Genomic DNA, 24,647 nt, shown 5'->3' with positions numbered 1-24,647 from the left:
CATCCATGACCCATTTTAAATGCCCTGGCTAAGGGAAGGAGGTTCTCACCCAAGATTTGACGGTACATGGCCCCATCCATCGTCCCTTTGATGCGGTGAAGTTGTCCTGTCCCCTTAGCAGAAAAACACCCCCAAAGCATAATGTTTCCACCTCCATGTTTGACGGTGGGGATGGTGTTCTTGGGGTCATAGACAGCATTCCTCCTCCTTCAAACACGGCGAGTTGAGTTGATGCCAAAGAGCTCCATTTTGGTCTCATCTGACCACAACACTTTCACCCAGATCTCCTCTGAATCATTCAGATGTTCATTGGCAACCTTCAGACGGCCCTGTATATGTGCTTTCTTGAGCAGGGGGACCTTGCGGGCACTGCAGAATTTCAGTCCTTCACGGCGTAGTGTGTTACCAATTGTTTTCTTGGTGACTATGGTCCCAGATGCCTTGAGATCATTGACAAGATCCTCCTGTGTAGTTCTGGGCTGATTCTTCACCGTTCTCATGATCATTGCAACTCCACAAGGTGAGATCTTGCATGGAGCCTCAGGCCGAGGGAGATTGACAATTATTTTGTGTTTCTTCCATTTGCGAATAATCGCACCAACTGTTGTCACCTTCTCACCAAGCTGCTTGGTGATGGTCTTGTAGCCCATTCCAGCCTTGTGTAGGTCTACAATCTTGACCCTGACATCCTTGGAGAGCTCTTTGGTCTTGGCCTTGGTGGAGAGTTTGGAATCTGATTGATGGATTGCTTCTGTGGACAGGTGTCTTTTATACAGGTAACAAGCTGAGATTAGGAGCACTCCCTTTAAGAGTGTGCTCATAATCTCAGCTCGTTACCTGTATGAAAGACACCTGGGAGCCAGAAATCTTCCTGATTGAGAGGGGGTCAAATACTTATTTCCCTCATTAAAATGCAAATCAATTTATAACATTTTTGACATGCGTTTTTCTGGATTTTTTTGTTGTTATTCTGTCTCTCACTGTTCAAATAAACCTACCATTAAAATTATAGACTGATAATTTCTTTGTCAGTGGGCAAACGTGCAAAATCAGCAGGGGATCAAATACACTGCTCAAAAAAATAAAGGGAACACTAAAATAACACATCCTAGATCTGAATGAATGAAATAATCTTATTAAATACTTTTTTCTTTACATAGTTGAATGTGCTGACAACAAAATCACACAAAAATGATCAATGGAAATCAAATGTATCAACCCATGGAGGTCTGGATTTGGAGTCACCCTCAAAATTAAAGTGGAAAACCACACTACAGGCTGATCCAACTTTGATGTAATGTCCTTAAAACAAGTCAAATGAGGCTCAGTAGTGTGTGTGGCCTCCAAGTGCCTGTATGACCTCCCTACAACGCCTGGGCATGCTCCTGATGAGGTTACGGATGGTCTCCTGAGGGATCTCCTCCCAGACCTGGACTAAAGCATCCGCCAACTCCTGGACAGTCTGTGGTGCAACGTGGCGTTGGTGGATGGAGCGAGACATGATGTCCCAGACGTGCTCAATTGGATTCAGGTCTGGGGAACGGGCGGGCCAGTCCATAGCATCAATGCCTTCCTCTTGCAGGAACAGCTGACACACTCCAGCCACATGAGGTCTAGCATTGTCTTGCATTAGGAGGAACCCAGGGCCAACCGCACCAGCATATGGTCTCACAAGGGGTCTGAGGATCTCATCTCGGTACCTAATGGCAGTCAGGCTGCCTCTGGCGAGCACATGGAGGGCTGTGCGGCCCCCAAAGAAATGCCACCCCACACCATGACTGACCCACCGCCAAACCGGGTCATGCTGGAGGATGTTGCAGGCAGCAGAATGTTCTCCACGGCGTCTCCAGACTCTGTCACGTGCTCAGTGTGAACCTGCTTTCATCTGTGAAGAGCACAGGGCGCCAGTGGTGAATTTGCCAATCTTGGTGTTCTCTGGCAAATGCCAAACGTCCTGCACGGTGTTGGGCTGTAAGCACAACCCCCACCTGTGGACGTCGGGCCCTCATACCACCCTCATGGAGTCTGTTTCTGACCGTTTGAGCAGACACATGCACATTTGTGGCCTGCTGGAGGTCATTTTGCAGGGCTCTGGCAGTGCACCTCCTGCTCCTCCTTGCACAAAGGCGGAGGTAGCAGTCCTACTGCTGGGTTGTTGCCCTCCTACGGCCTCCTCCACGCCTCCTGATGTAGTGGCCTGTCTCCTGGTAGCGCCTCCATGCTCTGGACACTACGCTGACAGACACAGCAAACCTTCTTGCCACAGCTCGCATTGATGTGCCATCCTGGATGAGCTGCACTACCTGAGCCACTTGTGTGGGTTGTAGTCTCCGTCTCATGCTACCACTAGAGTGAAAGCACCGCCAGCATTCAAAAGTGACCAAAACATCAGCCAGGAAGCATAGGAACTGAGAAGTGGTCTGTGGTCACCACCTGCAAAACCAGTCCTTTATTGGGGGTGTCTTGCTAATTGCCTATAATTTCCACCTGTTGTCTATTCCATTTGCACAACAGCATGTGAAATTTATTGTCAATCAGTGTTGCTTCCGAAGTGGACAGTTTGATTTCACAGAAGTGTGATTGACTTGGAGTTACATTGTGTTGTTTAAGTGTTCCCTTTATTTTTTTGAGCAGTGTACTTTTTTCCCTCACTGTATATGGATCGGGCCAAATTGAAATGTTTCTAACAGAAGAACTATAAAAAGCATATGTATGATCATGGTAGCAATTGAAAGAGAACACTTTGGAGATTATGGGGAAATGATCAGACCAAAGGTGAGGACATAACAGTTCAACTGACACAAGACTGAATCCAAACATTACACTGTCGATTTTATTCACATTTTACATTTACTAATAATAACGAAATCTGAAGATACTCTGGATACATTTAGTAACATAATAAGAATATTCATGGCCATTTTGGGGTGGGTGCAACATAAGAAATAACGGGTTTGAGTGAGAGGTCTAACTGGTGTCTCCAAGTGGCCACACACCTCTCCAAAGTGTGCACAGTTCCTAAGTAATTTCAATGCACTTTTATGACTCAAGGAAATAGCCTTCAAATATAAAGTACCTTTTTGAACTTTCTTAGCTTTGCCGTTGAGGAACTGAAGCAAGCACACTTGTAGTTGTTTTGTTTGGAACACAGCCCTGCCTCCCCACCATCACACAACTACTGTTGTTGTTTACGCAACGCAAAACCTTCCCATTATAAATCTCAATCTGGGTCAGGTGGGCATGATTTGAAAGCTTGTTCTGTTCCCAACATGATTAGCTAAATTATAAAATAGAATCTTACAGTGTTAGGCTTTCACAAGGCACTGCATACAAACATATTGTAATTTTGGTGAGCAAAGAATGGAGTGGAGATAGCTCCCGTGTAGCTCAGTTGGTAGAGCATGGCGCTTGCAACGCCAGGGTTGTGGGTTCGATTCCCACGGGGGGCCAGTATGAAAAATGTATGCACTAACTGTAAGTCGCTCTGGATAAGAACGTCTGCTAAATGACTAAAATGTAAAATGTCATGAGTACATTCATTTCCGAGTTTGTTGCAGTTGGTAGTTGTTAGACACGTTTAGAACAGCTGTCAGTTGAATCCCATAAAGCAATATACAGCGGACAGCCTGAATTCTGATGTCATATATAGTATGTTACTGTACAGCCACTGAGTTCCAATTGAGGCGCTTATCAATGACCAAATCTGCCATTTTCAACCTGTATAAGGGATGAGAGGGTCTGTGAGTGTAAAGGGCTAAAATCTTTTATAACCTTATATCAACTGCTCATCAGCTTTATCAAATCTACGATATATCTGCTGTTGTAATTGATATTACAGATCAATCTGTCCGTCTCTATGGGGGACATTGTGGTCCATACAGTGGGGGAAAAAAGTATTTAGTCAGCCACCAATTGTGCAAGTTCTCCAACTTAAAAAGATGAGAGAGGCCTGTAATTTTCATCATAGGTACACGTCAACTATGACAGACAAATTGAGATTTTTTTTCTCCAGAAAATCACATTGTAGGATTTTTAATGAATTTATTTGCAAATTATGGTGGAAAATAAGTATTTGGTCACCTACAAACAAGCAAGATTTCTGGCTCTCACAGACCTGTAACTTCTTCTTTAAGAGGCTCCTCTGTCCTCCACTCGTTACCTGTATTAATGGCACCTGTTTGAACTTGTTATCAGTATAAAAGACACCTGTCCACAACCTCAAACAGTCAAGCTCCAAACTCCACTATGGCCAAGACCAAAGAGCTGTCAAAGGACACCAGAAACAAAATTGTAGACCTGCACCAGGCTGGGAAGACTGAATCTGCAATAGGTAAGCAGCTTGGTTTGAAGAAATCAACTGTGGGAGCAATTATTAGGAAATGGAAGACATACAAGACCACTGATAATCTCCCTCGATCTGGGGCTCCACGCAAGATCTCACCCCGTGGGGTCAAAATGATCACAAGAACGGTGAGCAAAAATCCCAGAACCACACGGGGGACCTAGTGAATGACCTGCAGAGAGCTGGGACCAAAGTAACAAAGCCTTCCATCAGTAACACACTACGCCTAGGGACTCAAATCCTGCAGTGCCAGACGTGTCCCCCTGCTTAAGCCAGTACATGTCCAGGCCCGTCTGAAGTTTGCTAGAGTGCATTTGGATGATCCAAAAGAGGATTGGGAGAATGTCATATGGTCAGATGAAACCAAAATAGAACTTTTGGTAAAAACTCAACTCGTCGTGTTTGGAGGACAAAGAATGCTGAGTTGCATCCAAAGAACACCATACCTACTGTGAAGCATGGGGGTGGAAACATCATGCTTTGGGGCTGTTTTTCTGCAAAGGGACCAGGACGACTGATCCGTGTAAAGGAAAGAATGAATGGGGCCATGTATCGTGAGATTTTGAGTGAAAACCTCCTTCCATCAGCAAGGGCATTGAAGATGAAACGTGGCTGGGTCTTTCAGCATGACAATGATCCCAAACACACCGCCCGGGCAACGAAGGAGTGGCTTCGTAAGAAGCATTTCAAGGTCCTGGAGTGGCCTAGCCAGTCTCCAGATCTCAACCCCATAGAAAATCTTTGGAGGGGAGTTGAAAGTCTGTGTTGCCCAGTGACAGCCCCAAAACATCACTGCTCTAGAGGAGATCTGCATGGAGGAATGGGCCAAATACCAGCAACAGTGTGTGAAAACCTTGTGAAGACTTACAGAAAACGTTTGACCTGTGTCATTGCCAACAAAGTGTATATAACAAAGTATTGAGAAACTTTTGTTATTGACCAAATACTTATTTTCCACCATAATTTGCAAATAAATTCATTAAAAATCCTACAATGTGATTTTCTGGAATTTTTTTCTTCTCATTTTGTCTGTCATAGTTGACGTATACCTATGATGAAAATTACAGGCCTCTCTCATATTTTTAAGTGGGAGAACTTGCACAATTGGTGGCTGACTAAATACTTTTTTCCCCCACTGTAGATAAAACACTGTCCCTGGTCTGACTAACCACTTTAATATTGAACGTCTCATTGCATGAATTAGATCCTCTATATATGAAGCTGAATGTTAACCCACGGCTACAGTACATTGGCGGTTTCTGCATGTCACGTACGTTGAAGAACGGGTCAGACCAAGGCGCAGCGTGAAATGCATCCATGTTTATTAAACCGAATAAACATACAAAACAACAACAGGCAACGAAACGTGACGTCAGAAGGCTATACACACCAGCCAAACTCACCGAGCACAAAACAAGATCCCACAACACAGGCAGGAAAACTGGCTGCCTAAGTATGATCCCCAATCAGAGACAACGAGCGACAGCTGCCTCTCATTGGGAACCACACCCGGCCAAACATAGAAATACAAACATAGAATCAACACACACATGATATTCACACCCTGACCAAACTAACTAGAGTTCTATAGGTCAGGGCGTGACACTGCATCTGATCTCAATTATAATGGGAGGTCCAGTCCAGTCCAGACACACTGAGCTGCAGTGCTGCAGTACACAGCAGAGCCACAGCTGCCTGGGGAGGCAGACAGACAGATAGACAGACAGCAGGGCTACCAGATACAACCAACCCTCCATCTTTAACATAGACAGCACAGGCTATGCTGTTATGTCATACTTTAGTAGACTATAAGCATGTCTAGCACCAACACTAAGAGCCACAGCAGGATAAACAGCAGTGCAGTTACAAAAACAAACACAACCCAGAGAGTAATGAAACTTAAGACAACAGCAGGAAGGCAAGGGAAACAACACAAGCTTCAGGAGTTTTTCAACAACCAATTGGCTAATTCCGATTAGCTGTGTAGCCAGCTAGCTACAGCACATTTATCTTAATCAATCACCCAAACCGTTCCTCTACAGAGTGTCTGAAGAAGTAAAGGAACCCCATGTTACTGACCGTCATCACTGGTGTGTGGCTCGGTCCCGTTGTCAGCCTCATCGATGGTGCCTGGCTCACTGTGGGGGCTGTCACTGTGGACACAGAGAGCGAGATGGACAGTCAGTCAATGGTCAACTCAGACACACCCACAACACTTGCATAGGTTACATGGTACTAAACTAAGGAAAGATGAGTTACAGGTCATACTTGGATCTGTTCCAAGTAAGTAGGGGGCATTTATATCAGCATATTTCTCTAGAAAGTAGTACAAGTTACAGTTGGACCAGCTCCAGGTAAAGGATTCATTTTACTACGGGCCATAGGCCTACGAAAAATCAGAATATTGATGCACGCTAGCTTGTAAGCCATCCCTGTGAGTTTTGATATGCAAAACATTCCCAAGCAGTATTATTGGCATCTGTGTAATAGAAATATAGTACACAGACACACACATATTGACACCCCCCCACACACACACACAATCACCACATACGTTGCTGTTATTATTTACGACTATATTTATTCTGCAGCTCAGACACTTTTCCCTGGTTTCATGAACATATCTACCTCAACTATCACCAGTATATTATTATCTTAGGGTATTATATCCAAGCACTGTCTGTAAAAGCATGTGCTTGAGAAAATACCACCCTGTGATGTCACGAGAGGCTGTGTCCTGGAGGGACGTTACATCCCCCTGAGGTGGCTGCAAACCCAGACAGCTATGGCTCCATCTGCTGGTATGGTCGGGAACTCCACCCCTCTATGGCCAATCTTCCCACGCAGCTGAAACAAATGAGGAGCTGATGAGCTGAAGGTTTGGGAAGGGAAGAGACACAGTCTCCAACCTGGGCTCTCTGGAGGACAAGAGTGCTGCACGTCCACTTCCATGAGGAATATAAGGATTTGGAGATACTTACCTTTGGGAAATACTCACCTTTGGATATATGCACCTGTGGAAATACGTGAGAGACATTTGGAAGGACTTTTTTGCTGGGTTGGCCACTAGCTGCAACGTGGAGTACAGTAAGGCTGGGGAAAAGTTATCTGAGCGAGTGAGAATTATGATTTTGGATGTGGAAGAGACATCCCTGAACTGTTAACCCTTAAAGAGCCACAAGAGAACAGAATTTTGGTATATTTTCGTTAATTTCCCAAGACCTATAATAAAATCCTTGTTTTGTTTGAACCTTGTCTCCTTGCACTACTTGAGCAATCCCGCTGAAAGCTGTGTAGCCTCTCGTGACGTCACAGATGGTGGAGAATACGGGCACGCTCAAGCGTTAATAGTGCATGTCAGAGGAGGATACCGAAGGTTTGATCACCCAGTTTTCCAAGTTGGCCGTAGGCTCCCCGTCGACTGAAATGGAGGACATATTGAAAGCCCTTGTTGCTGGCCAGCAAGCCCAGATGCAAGCAAACGTGGCTCTCTTGGAGGAGCAAAAGAAAGCCAACCTTCTGAAGGCAGAGGAATTGCAGTTGCAGAGACAGAGGGTGGTCCAAAATACCCGCCCAATAAAGGCAAGTGACTTTATATCTAAGATGGGAGCTACCGATGACATTGAGGCATACCTGCATGCATTTGAGGCCACGGCCACTAGGGAAGCCTGGCCCAAGCAACAGTGGGTTGGTCTGTTAGCCCCCCTTTCTAACCGGGGAATCGCTGAATGCTGTCCGGGACCTGGGCCCTGACCAGGTTACTGACTATGATGCCCTGAAGTCTGAGATCCTCAGCAGATATGGACTCACAAAGTTTGGTATGGCCCAGCGCTTTCACAGCTGGACCTTCCAACCAGACCAACCTCCTCGGGCGCAGATGCATGAACTTGTCCGAATCGCAAGGAAATGGCTGGATCCGCAGAGGAATACAGCAGCGGCGGTGGTGGAGGCCGTTGTGGTGGATCGTTACCTACGCGCCCTGCCTTATGAGGCAAAACGGTTCATCAGTCAACAGGCCTTGACCACGGCTGATCTGACCGTGGAAGCTGTGGAAAAGTACCAGGCCACAGCGGAGATGCTGAATGCTTCCCGAAAAGACCCCAGGAGTGCGGCCCCACCACAAATGGGAAGAACCCGTCCAAAGGACCCCAAGGTCTCGAACCCAGCCACGTCAGGACTTATCCCGGCTCCAGGGGGAGCCAGAAACCAGGCGGGTCCAAGAAGAGTACACCAGGAGGGGGAAACTCGACAGTGTTACCGGTGTGGGGAGATGGGACATATCTCCTGGCAGTGTGGGAAACCAGCCGATGAACCTATGCCCACTGCGGAGTCCTCCAGCTCAGCACCCACACACCGTTTGCCTCGCTCTTGGGAGTCGTAGATGGCGGCCCAGATCGACCCCCCACCTGCCCGGTAACTGTGAATCACCATGATGTGGAGGCCTTACTGGATTCTGGTAGCCGGGCCACCCTGGTGCGTAAGGATTTGGTGGGCCCAACGTGTCTGACCCCGGGGAAAGTCCTCCCAGTTTCCTGTGTCCATGGGGACACCAGAGAATACCCCATTACTGAACTTACAATGACCAGCACACGGGGAACCATACACACGACGGCGGGGGTGGTTGATTCCCTCCCCGTCCCTGTCCTAATTGGACGAGACTGCCCAGCCTTTTACCCACTCTGGAGAGAGTCTCAGGAGAGGATAACCCGAGTACCTCGGAAACGGAGAGGCAAGACTCATCCTGGGAAGGCTCCGGTGCAATCCTCCGAGTTACTCACTCCCGCCCGGGCTCTGATAGGGATGGCAGGTGCCCAGACCGACACCGAGACTGGTCCGGATACGGGAGAAGAGAACGCAGCCCAGGAAAGTGCTCCGTTCTCCAGTGAAGAAGACGTCCCAGGCACCCAAGAGCTTCCCCCTCTCACAGGCCAGTATGGTACGGCTCAATTACAAGATCCTACTCTTGCAAATGCCTTAAGAAATGTGCAGGTATTAGAAGGTGTAGTGTTAGGTGATAAGACAAACCCTACTTACCCCCATTTCGCAGTAAACCGGGGGTTAGTATATCAGATAGTCAAGAAAAATGATGAAGTGCATGAACAGCTCCTCGTGCCACAGCCCTATCGGGCCACAGTACTCAACCTAGCACACACACACCCGCTAGGGGCCCACTTGGGGGTAGAGAAGACGAAGGAAAGAATCATGCAACGTTTCTTTTGGCCAGGAGTACACAAAGAGATAGAGAACTACTGCCGTAGTTGCCCTGAGTGTCAGCAGGTTGCGCCAAAGCCCACATATAGAAACCCGCTCATTCCCTTGCCCATTATCGAAACTCCTTTTGAGAGGATTGGATTAGACATAGTCGGGCCCTTACCGAAAAGTTCCAGGGGACATCAATACATTCTGGTCATTCTGGACTATGCATCCCGGTACCGGAGGCCATTCCGCTGAGGAAGGCTACATCCAGACAAATCGCCAAGGAGCTGTTCCGTCTCTCAACTAGTCTGGGAATCCCAAAAGAGATATTGACGGACCAAGGGACTCCATTCATGTCCAGGGTGATGAAAGAACTCTGTGCTTTACTGAAAATCAAACAGCTGAGAACCTCGGTCTACCACCCCCAGACAGATGGCCTAGTCGAACGTTTTAACAAAACACTAAAATCCATGCTGCGGAAAGCGGTAGGGGAAGATGGGCGCAACTGGGATCAGCTGTTACCCTACATATTATTTGCGGTGAGAGAGGTACCTCAGTCTTCTACTGGTTTTTCACCCTTTGAGCTCTTGCTTTCCTACAGACCCAGAGGACTGCTCGACATCGCCAAGGAGGCCTGGGAGGAGCAGCCATGCCAACAGCGGACACTGATCGACCATGTCGGGGCTATGAGGGAGAGAATGAAGGCCATCTATCCCATGATGCGGGAACACCTGGAGGCCAGTCAGCGGCAACAGCAAGCCTCCTACAACAGATCTGCTCAACCCAGGGAGTTTAAGCCGGGGGACAGAGTGCTGGTCCTGGTGCCAACCGTTGAGTGTAAATTTCTGTTGTCCACAGGGCTGGCAAGCACCACGGCAATGCGGACGCCCTCTCCCGGCGTGATGCCTTCTTCGCTGCCTTTACCCCGACGAGGACGTCGGTCCCGAGGAGGGGGATGTGTGATGTCACGAGAGGCTGTGTCCTGGAGGGACGCATCCCCCTGAGGTGGCTGCAAACCCAGACAGCTATGGCTCCATCTGCTGGTATGGTCGGGAACTCCACCCCTCTATGGCCAATCTTCCCACGCAGCTGAAACAAATGAGGAGCTGATGAGCTGAAGGTTTGGGAAGGGAAGAGACACAGTCTCCAACCTGGGCTCTCTGGAGGACAAGAGTGCTGCACGTCCACTTCCATGAGGAATATAAGGATTTGGAGATACTTACCTTTGGGAAATACTCACCTTTGGATATATGCACCTGTGGAAATACGTGAGAGACATTTGGAAGGACTTTTTGCTGGGTTGGCCACTAGCTGCAACGTGGACTACAGTAAGGCTGGGGAAAAGTTATCTGAGCGAGTGAGAATTATGATTTTGGATGTGGAAGAGACATCCCTGAACTGTTAACCCTTAAAGAGCCACAAGAGAACAGAATTTTGGTATATTTTCGTTAATTTCCCAAGACCTATAATAAAATCCTTGTTTTGTTTGAACCTTGTCTCCTTGCACTACTTGAGCAATCCCGCTGAAAGCTGTGTAGCCTCTCGTGACGTCACAACCCCCATAGGAATGCACTCATGCTGCCTAGCATCCTCATCTCTACTACACACTCCAAATTCCCCTCTTCTCACCACATTATCAAGCCGGATGATAATGTAGTCTGTGAGAGACCATACCATATGCTGGAGCCGCCAGAAGCAGAACAGTCTAACTGTACTGGTGCTTAACCCAGGGTTACGCATGTGACAGTATTGCTGCTTTAGCCTCAGCCATACAGTGTGTCTTCAGTGCTTGTCGTAAAGGTGTTGACCTCCCAGGTCTAGCTACAGTTGAAGTCGGAAGTTTACATGCACTTAGGTTGCAGTCATTAAAACTCGTTTTTCAACCACTTCACAAATTTCTTGTTAACAAACTCTAGTATTGGCAAGTCGGTTAGGACATCTACTTTGTGCATGACACAAGTAATTTTTACAACAATTGTTTACAGACAGATTATTTCACTTATAATTCACTGTATCACAATTCCAGTGGGTCAGAAGTTTACATACACTAAGTTGACTGTGCCTTTAAACAGCTTGGAAAATTCCAGAAAATGATGTCATGGCTTTAGATGCTTCTGATAGGCTAATTGACATCATTTGAGTTAATTGGAGGTGTCCCTGTGGATGTATTTCAAGGCCTACCTTCAAACTCAGTGCCTCTTTGCCTGACATCATGGGAAAATCAAAAGAAATCAGCCAAGACCCCCGAAAAAAATGTGTAGACCTCCACAAGTCTGGTTCATCCTTGGGAGCAATTTCCAAACACCTGAAGGTACCACGTTCATCTGTACAAACAATAATACGCAAGTATAAACACCACGGGACCACGCAGCCGTCATACCGCTCAGGAAGGAGACGCGTTCTGTCTCCTAGAGATGAACGTACTTTGGTGCGAAAAGTGCAAATCAATCCCAGAACAACAGCAAAGGACCTTGTGAAGATGCTGGAGGAAACCGGTAAAAAAGTATCTATATCCACAGTAAAACGAGTCCTATATCGACATAACCTGAAAGGCCGCTCAGCAAGGAAGAAGCCACTGCTCTAAAACCATCATAAAAAAGCCAGACTACGGTTTGCACATGGGGACAAAGATCGTACTTTTTGGAGAAATGTCCTCTGGTCTGATGAAACAAAAATAGAACTGTTTGGCCATTTTACTAGGATTAAATGTCAGGAATTGTGAAAAACTGAGTTTAAATGTATTTGGCTAAGGTGTATGCAAACTTCCGACTTCAACTGTACTTCTCACCAGTACTCCTCTCCTCCAGTCATGCACTTCTCATAGACCGGCCCGTCCAGCTCACGGTGGCTGGGGAAGATGACCTCGTTGTGGATGATGATGGTCTTGATGACCTCATTGACATGCGCCTGGATGGCTACAGGGTCCTGTCCGTCGGGGATGGGCATCAGGGTGGGGCCAAAGCAGATGGCCAGGTTATAGGGATCCATCATGTTCTCATCGCTGTACTGGGATAGGCTGGAGGGGAAGAGAGAGAGAGATGAACCACTGAACTCCATATTTACAGTATGAGGTGAATTGATGGGTGGATCCATTAAACTCAAAGACCTACGTTTGCCAATAAAAGTGAGGCCTATCTGTTTCCCAAATCCTCTAATATAAAGAGGGTTGAGTATGGCTGTGACTGTAAAGACTCTACACTCTACAGTGAGTTGAGATCTACAACTTCCCTGAAGTAGCAACATGTCCTTTACTATCTGAGCTGAGATCCATTTTGGACCTCCACCCCATCTCAGTATAAGAAAATCCTTAAACCCCCTACCATTAGTTACCTTAACCCCCAACATCCCAACTTAGCTAGCACATTCCTCAGTCTCCCTGTTTAGTTGTAGCTTAGATTCCCACACCCATCCAACCTTAACACACCTGCCCTTAAAACTGAACAGTTTAACAGGCCTATTAATAAGCCATCCTGGTTTAGGGGGCAGTAAGCCCATCCTCCCTTCCAGCAGCATCCTAGTTAGGGAAAAGGCATGTCCTTACACTCATCTGCTTTAAGAGGTGCTCTTAATCAGAACATAGTGGTGTGGAGCTGGAGCAGTAAAGACCTACAGTTGGTCCAGAGCCTAACTGTCTGAGGGGGGCATAAAACACAGAGGTAAAAGTCAGAATGTGGAATCAAACGCTTTGTTCTGCAGGGGAACCAAGCAAAGGGAGCATCAATAACAGCCCAATAAAACAGGACAGGTATATTACTGGGTTGATGGATGAGTTTCCGAGCAGGCACGTCAATAAGTTCTAAAGTGCTGCCGGCATTTGTGGTAATAAATAGGACGTGAACAGTAGGGCTGTTCAATAACTCTGGAAATCAATGTCTTTTCCTCTCTGAATACTGCAGCAGTGATTCACTAGTTCTGTTAATTTAGTGCAATACAGGGATTTTTCTATTCCCCAAGACTTTATAAAAGTTATAATTTCAGACCTTTACCCTATCCTGTTATACTGTATGCCCTTAGTATATAGGTACTCTGGTATAGGGACAACTCTATTCAACAACTGTGATATGTGAGTTGTTATGTCAATATGGTCGACTTACTGATTGAGGAACGCGAACAGGTATCTCATGACGATGATGACGGTGCGAGGAAGAGTCACAATAATCTGCTGGACGTGATGCGCTCTCTCAGCTCCAGACTCCAGTTCTGAAACAGAGGAAGACCAGAGCGTTATAACACCACCTGGCACTGAGATGAATGGGAGGAAGATACAGACCATGATCTATTGAATATACAGAATGAGCAGACCTTATCAGGGCGCTGGCAGTCATACTAAGGGTACAGTCATTTTATTTGATTTATTTAACCTTTATTTAACTAGGCAAGTCAGTTAAGAACAAATTCTTATTTACAATGACGGCCTACACCAGCCAAACCCGGACGACGCTGGGCTATGGGACTCCCAATCACAGCCGGTTGTGATACAGCCTGGAATCGAACCAGGGGGTCTGTAGTGACGCCTCAAGCACTGAGATGCAGTGCCTTAGACCGCTGTGCCACTCGGGATGACAACACAAACACTCCTATTATTAATAGATAACCCCTCCTCATTTAAACTAGAGGATGTGGTGAGTGACTGGGCTATCTGGAGCAGGGGAAAACACAGCAAAGCTGCGCTGAGTTAGTAGACTGATGTGGCCCCCTCGCTCCTCTCTTCCTATTGGGTTTCTATTAAATCACAGGCAGGCAGACAGCCGTGGTGTTGAGATTGTTTCCATATGTTCCATACCCTGCTATACCATAAATAATTATCATAAATAATTGTGTGTAGGGTGTTGTGGTTGGGAAGTGATGATGTATCTGTGGACCTGGAGGGTGGCTTCTCTCTCTTCTATTCTGATTCTATCTCTACTAGTGACGTACCCACAGTCCATTAAGACAGAGTGTGAATAATCCAAAGGCATGTACTGTACCGTAGCCCCAATGGTGTTATTTCACCACCCAGATGGGTAGGGTTATGGTATCATTTCAGTTACCCTGAACACATTTACTACATTGACCAACAGTGTTCGGTGGGGGCACCAGGGGCTCTAGAGTCTACTCACTGATAGTAGAAATGAGGTCCAGGAAGCGTTCCTTGGGGAACAGAGGGTTCTCCAGGCCCCTGAAGTACAGCTTGAGGACCCCTGCCACTGAGTTGATGTCATGTTCATTCTGGTCTTCAATCAATGGGTCTTCACCTTGAAAAACAATTGCGCAGAGTAGAGTTATTATTTTGGAGTATCTGACCACTGCAACAGAACTGAATCTGTAAAAAGATGAACCATTAAAGACTTAATTACTGTACATAAAACATTTTAAAGAGGGATTTAAAATGTTTGCTTGCTACATGTAGGTCTTATATTCTAGAAAATAATATAAAGATATCTACTGTATGTCTGAAGTTCAATGGGTTTGTTGTGTTATTGATCCTGAGCTGTAGAGGAAAAACAAAAAGCTAATCTATCACCAATTACCCCCAGTCTCACTGCGGACCTACCTCTCTCAAATGAGTTTTTAATATCATTGACCTCCACCTGGGATCCAGGCACACGGAATATGCCCTGCTGCTGGAGCCCTGCAAGACATAGAAACATAATACTGAGTCCAAGGCTGAGCCTGAGCCCACCATTATCCCCAAACCCAAATGGCCGCTACATGAAAGACCAATGGGAAACACACAACAGAGAGCAGGAAATGTAATCTGGTCATAAATGGATGTGTTTTTTCTTCTTACAGGAGAGGGCCCCTCGGTTGGTCTGCTGCATATGGTTTCTGTTAGAGAACCCCTAATCAGTTTATGGGGGTTTCATTAGGTCTAGGGGGATAGGGGAAGGGAGGGGTCAGGGAGGGGGTACAGGCCTTGGGGCTACACCACTCTGGCTGGAGTCAGATGTGGTGGTAGACAGAAGGATGAAGATATGAGGAGGGAGGGGGGAGAGGGAAGGAAGTCCCTATGCGTGATGTGCTGCCACACTCCTGTCACAAATCAAATCAAATGTTATTTGTCACATGCGCCGAATACAATGTCCCCTGTAGCTCAGTTGGTAGAGCATGGCGCTTGCAACGCCAGGGTTGTGGGTTCGTTTCCCACGGGGGGCCAGTATGAAACTGTATGCACTCACTAACTGTAAGTCGCTTTGGATAAGAGCGTCTACTAAAATGTAAACGTGAAATGCGTAGACCTTACAGTGAAATGCTTACTTACAAGCCCTTAACCAACAATTACGTTTTAAAAAAGAATACCTAAAAAAATAAGAAATAAAAGTAACAAATAATTAAAGAGCAGCAGTAAAATAACAATAGAGAGGCTATATACAGGGGGTACCGGTACTGAGTCAATGTGCGGGGGCACCGGTTAGTCGAGGTAATTGACATAATATGTACATGTAGGTAGAGTTATTAAAGTGACTATGCATAGATAATAAACAGAGAGTAGCAGCAGCGTAAAATAGGGGGGGGAGGGGGCAATGCAAATAGTCTGGCTTGGGGGTAGAAGCTGTTTAGAAGCCTCTTGGACCTAGACTTGGCGCTCCTGTAACGCTTGCCGTGCGGTAGCAGAGAGAACAGTCTGTGACTAGGGTGGCTAGAGTCTTTGACCATTTTTAGGGCCTTCCTCTGACACCGCCTGGTATAGAGGTCCTGGATGGCAGGAAGCTTGGCCCCAGTGATGTACTGGGCCGCACGCACTACCCTCTGTAGTGCCTTGCGGTCGGAGGCTGAGCAGTTGCCATACCAGGCAGTGATGAAACTAGTCAGGATACTCTCGATGGTGCAGCTGTAGAACCTTTTGAGGATCTGAGGACCCATGCCAAATCTTTTCAGTCTCCTGAGGGGGAATAGGTTTTGTCGTGCCCTCTTCACGTCTGTCTTGGTGTGCTTGGACCATGTTAGATGGTTGGTGATGTGGACACCAAGGAACTTGAAGCTCTCAACCTACTCCACTACGGCCCTGTCGATGAGAAAGGGGCGTGCTCAGTCCTCCTTTTCCTGTAGTCCACAATCATCTCCTTTGTCTTGATCACGTTGAGGGAGAGGTTGTTGTGCTGGCACCACACGGCCAGGTCTCTGACCTCCTCCCTATACGCTGTGTCGTCGCTGTCGGTGATCAGGCCTACCACTGTTGTGGCATCGGCAAACTTAATGATGGTGTTGGAGTCATGCCTGGCCATGCAGTCATGGGTGAACAGGGAGTACAGGAGGGGACTGAGCACGCACCCCTGAGGGGCCCCCGTGTTGAGGATCAGCGTGGCGAATGTGTTGTTACCTACCCTTACCACCTGGGGGCGGCCCGTCAGGAAGTCCAGGATCCAGTTGCAGAGGGAGGTGTTTAGTCCCAGGGTCCTTAGCTTAGAGATGAGCTTTGAGGGCACTATGGTGTTGAACGCTGAGCTGTAGTCAATGAATAGCATTCTTACCTAGGTGTTCCTTTTGTCCAGGTGTGAAAGGGCAGTGTGGAGTACAATAGATATTGCATCATCTGTGGATCTGTTGGGGCGGTATGCAAATTGGAGTGGGTCTAGGGTTTCTGGGATAATGGTGTTGATGTTAGCCATGACCAGCCTTTCAAAGCACTTCATGGCTACAGACGTGAGTGCTACGGGTTGGTAGTCATTTAGACAGGTTACCTTAGTGTTCTTGTGCACAGGGTCTACGGTGGTCTGCTTGAAACATGTTGGTATTACCGACTCACGTCCTTCACTTCAAGCTGAGAGCACTAGGGGCTGAGGTGTTAAATCATAGCAGGTATGTCTCAAGAGCTATAGATGTTTTAGTAAATGGATTACCTCTACCCAGAGGATATGTCATCTGTTATGAGGAGTTCACTGTGGAGTTCATATCTTTCTATTGGTGTTTTGAATACCATTCAATACAGTCAATACAGTAAATGTGTCATTTTAATAGACTTACCATACAAATTGATGTGTCGAATACAGCTCTCAACCACAAGAGGAATAGGTTGACCTGAATCCTGAGAGCAAATCATGGCAATAGTGAGAACAAAGCATGGATGACTGACACTAACTAGAAAAGTATTAACCACAAATACTATACTGTCCATATTGATAGATTCTGATGTTATTGTGAAGCATCACTGCATAATAAAATACATTTCAGCATACTGTGTATTCTATTAATCAGAGCATTGAGTATTCTAGGCCTACCCTGCACCCCGCCATAAGGAAACAAATACCTCTTCTTGATGGCTTCATAAACAGCAGTGTCCACCAACATTCATATGAGCACCATTAAAGTGACAGATAGAAACCATTGCTATTCACAGCCCCTCATTACAGCAAGAAAACAGTCATGAAACAAGTGGAGTAGCAGTGACATGCTATTGGAGCTCATTACTACGACTGCGTATGGAGGAGAAGGCAGAAATCAGCATGTAGAGCTATTAGTGTAATAGTTTTCAGGTGGCCCCATCTACAGCACCGTGCCACGCGCCCTACCTCCCATCCTACTACCCCCACTGATAGTACCTGGTTGCGGGTACGGGCATTCCGTCTTCCCCTGGGGCAGAAAGCAGTGCAGCAAGGAGGTGCAGAGGAAGGGAAGCAGAGAAGCAACACAGTTAGAGAAGCACAGATGACAGACAGACAGAGCCCCCCCTGGAGGCCTGGAGGATAAGCACAGGTCAAGGGCCGCTGGGATGGCTTGAAATGCAGTGAGATGGGGTGCAGTGAGGGACAGAACCAACTAGCACAGGGCTCTCTACAGAGCCACTATGGGGACTATGAGACACAGTATCCTCACGTCTGAGGATAAGCAGAGGTTAGAGGTTTGTGCTACTGCTACATCTAAAAGGATAGGGAGACACTATTCCTCTGCCACCCTGTCTGTGTGCATCGTCAGAGCCATGGGAAGAAGTGGAGGTAAGGTTAAAGACAGTGGTTACAGGATGAGGTAGAGCAGTGAGCAGGAGGAGAGAGCAAGGGAGAGAGGAGGAGAGGACCCTAGCCACCCTCTCCCTCCAGCCCCACAGAGGGCGCTCATTCACACACCCCAGCCATGGGTGGGTACCTTGATGAAGGTCTCCATATTGCCGTTAAACAGTTTATGGTTATAGATGGAGCGCGGCCTAGGCTTCCGCATTTTCTGTGGTTTAGGGGGTAGAGTGGGGGGCCTGGGGAGATGACGGGTGAGGAGGGGAACAAAAACACCATATGCTGTGAAACAGTTGAAGGAACACACAAGGCTGAAATGTAGTTACAAAAACATCATCTCTCAACAGCCCTGACTTCCACCTTCCCAAATATCCCCCTCTGCTCTATTTATTTTTTGGGAAATGTGTGTAGGCGGGAGGAAGTGATCCATATCCGAATGTTGAAAATTCGACTAAAACTAGATATTTTATCACTTACTGGTGTGTGTTATTTAAACCTGATGGCTCTGCCCTGTAATTAACCCCTAGGCAGCGCTGGGCTGGGCTGGGCTGCTGGGAGTGTTGGGTCCCTGAATGTCTCTAGGGCTGGGGGCCCCTTCATAAAACCCACTCTGACTGACTTATTGAAAACATAAGAGAGGTTAATGACTCCTAATGTATAGCTGAATGTAAACATTATTAATCAGAGCTTATAAAATCAAGCACACCTGCTGATAGTTCAGGTTATCCCTCACATATACACTGAGTGTACAAAGCATTAGGAACACCTTCCTAATATTGAGTTGCACACCCCCCCTTTTGCCCTCAGAACAGCCTCAATTCGTCGGGGCATGGACTGTACAAGGTGTCGAAAGCGTTCCACTGGAATGCTGGCCCATGTTGACTCCAATGCTTCCCACAGTTGTGTGAAGTTGGCTGGATGTCCTTTGGGTGGTGGGCCATTCTTGATACACACAGGAAACTGTTGAGCGTGAAAAACCCAGCAGCATTGCAGTTCTTGACACAAACCAGTGTGCCTGACACCTACTACCATACCCTGTTCAAAGGCACTTCAATATTTTGTCTTGCTCATTCACCCTCTGAATGGCACACATACACAATCCATGTCTCAATTGTCTCAAGGCTTAAAAATACTTATTTAACCTGTCTTCTCCCTTTCATCTACACTGATGGAAGTGGATTTAACAGGTGACATCAATCAATAAGGGATCCTAGCTTTCACCTGGATTCACCTGGTCAGTCTATGTCATGGAAAGAGCAGGTGTTCCTAATGTTTCGTACACTCAGTACAGTGTGGTTAGCAGACCAATGGTACTTCGGCAAGGCCCATCATGGACAGGGCAAGCTAAAGTTTGCCTGGCTACCCAGACTCCTTGTTCTGGCCAAAGGCTATGCCACGCCCACGGACGTTAGTTTCTTCTCCGCAATGAGTCTGGATCTGAGTACCTCCCCGACCCTTCACCAAATGCAAACACATTTGGGGCCATCTGATTGGTCAAGAAACCGATGGGTTGTGCCAGAGCCAGAACACACGTGGGTAAAGCGCCGGTCATTGGCATTGATACTCTGATTGGCTAGAGACGATCCAATCGCTGATGACTTTGTTTTGTACAATGCCCCTTGTGCCCCTCATCACCACAAATGATTTCAATGATGGCAGTCTCAGACTAAAGAATGTAGCGAACGATAGAGCAGTGGAAAAATTTAGTGTGAGTCGTCAGGCTAAACCAAAGTATCATTCCTACAAGATATTTAAGTCTTATCCAAATAATATGACAAAACATGTTAAAATACACTTAGGGATTTACTTCATTAATTTCACACACACACACACAAACAGGCACACACGTGCGCACACACACATTCACACCAAGTTGTCTGTGTCCCATAGATGGTAATTTGCCCTCAGAGGGAGGTAGAGCTGACAGTGTTCAGGTTTCATTATTCAGGGCCTGGCATGGCCCCACACAACACACACAACACACACACACACACACACACACACACTAACAGCTACCCAATATGCCTGTTCCATCTGCACTGCGGCCCTGGAGCCCTTCCCAGAGACAGACAGCCCTCTCCTCTCTGCCATCCAGCCCGAACTCTAAACACAGCCTCAACCATTCTGCTCATTGTGGCTTTGCAACACATAATGCTTAGGTTTGTATTAACTCCTGGCAATAAGGTAAATGGAGCAGAAAATAACAGTTGTATGTGAACCAGATGCTCTGAGAACTCCATACTGTATGACCTGCAGTAGCTTGTTCCTTTGTTTTTTATCAGACACCCACTGACATCATAGTACCTTAAATATGCACCATGAACTTTGGATACATACATAGATGTAGGTTATGGTTCATTGGGGACTTTGTCTATTTGGCTGAAGACTTGAAAGGCATAGTGTAGGACTTTGTATATTTTACAGTCACATTTTTATATTCATCATACAATGATCATTATTACTCTAGGCCGGGATTTGAAATGGTTCAGTTATCTTCAGACATCTTACCTCGTAGTCCCACATTCAGCCCTTTCTCCTGCAAACACAGAAGAGAGAAATGTCATTAAGAATATGAGTGCATTGCATGCACAGTGCACAGGCTAACTCCTGCTTCTCTACCAGGGCTCAGTGAAGGATTTAATGGGAATAGTCAAAGCTATTGAGGGAGAGCTGAATGGTCTAGCAACAACAGCATCCCTGAGACAAAGGCATTTAGCTGTCGCTGTAGAAACCTCCTAGGGCATCCTGTGGGGTGCAGGCCCGCTGCCCGGGGGAAGAAAAGGGCTCTGGGTGGGAGGTGGAAGATGGAGGACTGGGGGTACAGGGGGGGTCATCTCACACTGGTGACACTGAGCAATGTCAGCGCCAGCTCACTGAGCCCTTTGTCCCAAAGCCCTGTGCATGTCTCAACACACACAGAGACACATGTGCACGCATAAACACCAAACCTAAACTTTCACAAATAGTTTCACTTTCTTTCAAACTTTCACGAAACCCAAACTTTCACATCCCCCCCCCCTCTCTCTCTCACACACACAACCAATACACGTTGTCTAGTCTCAGGTAAACACAAGACATTGAGTATAGGTTAGGCAATGAAGAAGTCAGTTAGGTCTTATTACTGTAATCCGTATCCATCAGAAGGGCTCTCCCACTAACCACAGCTCTAACAGCTGCATCTATGAACTCATTTCAAAGCCAATAGTTAATCAAGAGTTTATTAGCTAGTGTTGAAAAAAGCCCTTTGTCTATTAAATAGAATCCACTGAGCATTGACTGAATGTGCCTTGTTGTGTACAACAAGCAATAACAGTACACTGCACTATTCCAGCATTCTGTTGTTTCCTTTCTGTCAGCTTTAGAATGAGAGACGATAGTGATGACTGACCCATTTCTCTATACATGTTGGCAGTACAGATGCCATATCTTAATTTCATCATCCTGTTGCTATCAGACCATTTCTTACATGAATATGTTATGTTGATTGTCCTGCCATCCAGGTCTCCAGTTGGTCATTTTGTACATGTATGTTGTTTACGCAATCCAAAAACCGTCAATTATAAATCGCAATCTGGGTCAGGTGGGCATGATTTAAAAGCTTGTTCTATTGCCAACATGATTAGCTAAGTTATAAAATATGATCTTACAGTGTTAGGCTTTCACAAGGCAATTCAGAGAAACAGATTGGAATTTTGGGGTGCATAGAAAGGAGTCATGACTCATGAGTGCATTCAGGTGCGTGTGCCGCAGCAAATTTTCTTCACAATAAACAAACATTAGCTCATTCTGTTCAGAACAACCCAGGGTATGACGCCATGTCATCTTGTAACTGTACATCAAACATAGTGATCATAAACGTGATTTGGAAATGTGAACTGCACATTTGGACTCACAGGTGTTTGGCTTGCTTTATTACATCAAAGCGGTATTTATTATAATCCTCAACGTCTCATCTTTTAAAATACATCAAGTCATCTTAATTTATAGCATTTCCCTCACTAACAACAAATTAGTGAGGGATGAGGGCAGCTTCTTGTCACGCGTGGTGCTCAAGTTCAGAACGGCTGTCAGTCAAAACCCATACAGCGCTGTGAAGTGCAGAGTCAGTGTAAAGGGTTAAGTGTCTTATCGTAACTACAAGAATACAGCAGCAATTGGTGACTGAAGTACTTTTGTTCAAATGAGCAGAATGCTTTATGTAAAAGCTGCAAAGTTGTGGTCTCAATATTCTAAACCTACACATCAAATACAGCGCCATAATCTAACAATAGGCAATTCATCATTATGATGGTGTATTTTGTATGACTAGCTGTAAATTCTACCTGCGTTAAATTGAGATATTCATGGTGAACCTCTCTAAAGTATATAATACAGAAGATCTGTGATTTCCACTCAGAACCCAGGAGGGTAGCTATCCCAGCCATGTTGAGTAGTTTCCATGTTGACATAGTGCTGTAGTAATCTATACAGCTAGGTCTGATGTGTGCACCATGTGGTATTCTCCATGGTCACTAATAACACATTCATGCATGTACACACACACACACACACACACACACACACAAACATACACACACACACACACACACACACACACACACACACACACACACACACACACACGCTTAATGAGCAGGCTTGATTGATCACCTGAATAATTAAACATGGTTGGTACCTGCAGCCGCCATATGGGCTATGTTCACATGAAAACACATTCAAGCAGTACGAGGTATTAGTTCATAGAGATCTGAAGATGACAGAGGAACATTAGGGATGCCTAAACTGACGAGACAAATCCATGTCGACCAAGTTTGTGCACTGTCTGTGTGCATGAGGTGAAATTGTGTGTGTGTGTGTGTGTGTGTGTGTGTGCATGGCCTCAGTTGGTTGTGCCTGCTGTCCCTCTCTACTAGGTGAACCCCTGGTGCAGTAGCAGCTGCTGAGATGGGCCTGTGCTGCTGGGAGCTGGGACATCCTGATTGATTGGGCGTAAACTGCTCACGGCTGAGGTGACAAAGGTCTCCCTGGGAGGGGTCTCTGTGAGAGGGGCGGGGGTTTCTATTACCCACACTCCTCTAGGATCCTCCTAGAGGCTACAACATACCTCTTCCCTGGTTCCCTACTGCCCCTTGAGAAGACACAAGTCCCTGTGGTCTCCTCCCTCCTCCTCAGCCTGGTTCAGCTCTGCTCATTAGATAAGAGCTCCACAACACTACTGGGCCTGAGGGCGACCATTTTACAGACCCATGAAGTATCCCAGGGATTTCTGGTTCCTAATGAGCTAGGCGTTGACACGCAAGGCCTGGCGCCTGCCATTAACACCACTGTGACCAGGAGGAAGTAGGAGCATTAAGTGAAGGGGTGTCAAACTAACATTGATGTAAATAGACATAATGTCATTGGTGGTGAGACTGAGGGGCCTTACCTTCTCCCAGTGTCTGCTTCAGGAGGTCATGCTTGGCCTGCAGTTTAATGATGAGGTTGCTGCCGTTCAGGAACTCCTTGAATTTCTGTGAACTCAGACAGACCAGATGAAGGCATCAGTGAGTGAACAGCGCTAATGGGATGTGACTTGAACAGACGTAGCTGCCTACCATCCACCACCGAGGCCAGAGAACACATTCAGTCAGTTTCACTCTGAACGGAACAAACTCAATCTGTTCCAGGGATAATTGCATTTCCATGTGATTTCGAAAGCATGGAGCTTGTCATATGTGTATATGGAATAGTGTGATGGCTGATGGCTTGATGTTGATATGCAGTACCGTACACTGCAGTGCCCCGCACTAAGCTGACGCTCAAGGTCCTTTTAGTCAGGGAGTAAAGGCTATGGTAGTACAGCCAGGTCTGTTACTTAAGTGTGAAACAGATATAACAGGCAGTTGCCCTGAGACATGGCTCCATATCTTAGGGGCAAAACAATCAGGTATGAAGGCTATGTAAAACAGGCAGGTATGAAGGCTTTGTATAACAGGCAGGTATGAAGGCTATGTGTAACAGGCAGGTATGAAGGCTTTGTATAACAGGCAGGTATGAAGGCTTTGTATAACAGGCAGGTATGAAGGCTATGTGTAACAGGCAGGTATGAAGGCTATGTATAACAGGCAGGTATGAAGGCTATGTATAACAGGCAGGTATGAAGGCTATGTATAACAGGCAGGTATGAAGGCTTTGTATAACAGGCA

The 24,647-nt window shown here is 46.4% G+C and overlaps 1 protein-coding gene across 3 annotated transcripts in view; it reads right to left on the bottom strand.

Moving 5' to 3' along the window:
• The window catches only part of LOC121577576 (SLIT-ROBO Rho GTPase-activating protein 3-like), a 145,830-nt gene that overhangs the window by 14,722 nt on the left and 106,461 nt on the right, over positions 1 to 24,647 (bottom strand). For 2 of the 3 annotated variants that reach the window (XR_006002658.2, XM_041891301.2), the window contains exons 10-18: positions 23,888 to 23,972; positions 20,971 to 20,998; positions 18,599 to 18,701; positions 17,483 to 17,543; positions 15,072 to 15,149; positions 14,638 to 14,772; positions 13,633 to 13,738; positions 12,327 to 12,554; positions 6,422 to 6,495 (exon numbers count right to left, since the gene is read on the bottom strand). Coding sequence is in view for 2 of the 3 variants with exons in the window: in XM_041891301.2 (XP_041747235.1) it covers positions 6,422 to 6,495; positions 12,327 to 12,554; positions 13,633 to 13,738; positions 14,638 to 14,772; positions 15,072 to 15,149; positions 17,483 to 17,543; positions 18,599 to 18,701; positions 20,971 to 20,998; positions 23,888 to 23,972 (898 nt within the window). In the remaining variant the exon portion in view is untranslated. Of the gene's footprint in view, positions 1 to 6,421; positions 6,496 to 12,326; positions 12,555 to 13,632; positions 13,739 to 14,637; positions 14,773 to 15,071; positions 15,150 to 17,482; positions 17,544 to 18,057; positions 18,089 to 18,598; positions 18,702 to 20,970; positions 20,999 to 23,887; positions 23,973 to 24,647 lie in introns of all 3 variants that reach the window. The other variant, XM_041891302.2, reaches the window with a different exon arrangement.

The sequence above is a fragment of the Coregonus clupeaformis genome, chromosome 12, assembly GCF_020615455.1.
Source record: "Coregonus clupeaformis isolate EN_2021a chromosome 12, ASM2061545v1, whole genome shotgun sequence".
Lineage (NCBI taxonomy): Eukaryota > Metazoa > Chordata > Actinopteri > Salmoniformes > Salmonidae > Coregonus > Coregonus clupeaformis.
Note: the sequence above shows the minus strand (reverse complement) of the source record. Positions and strands in the feature narration are given on the sequence as shown.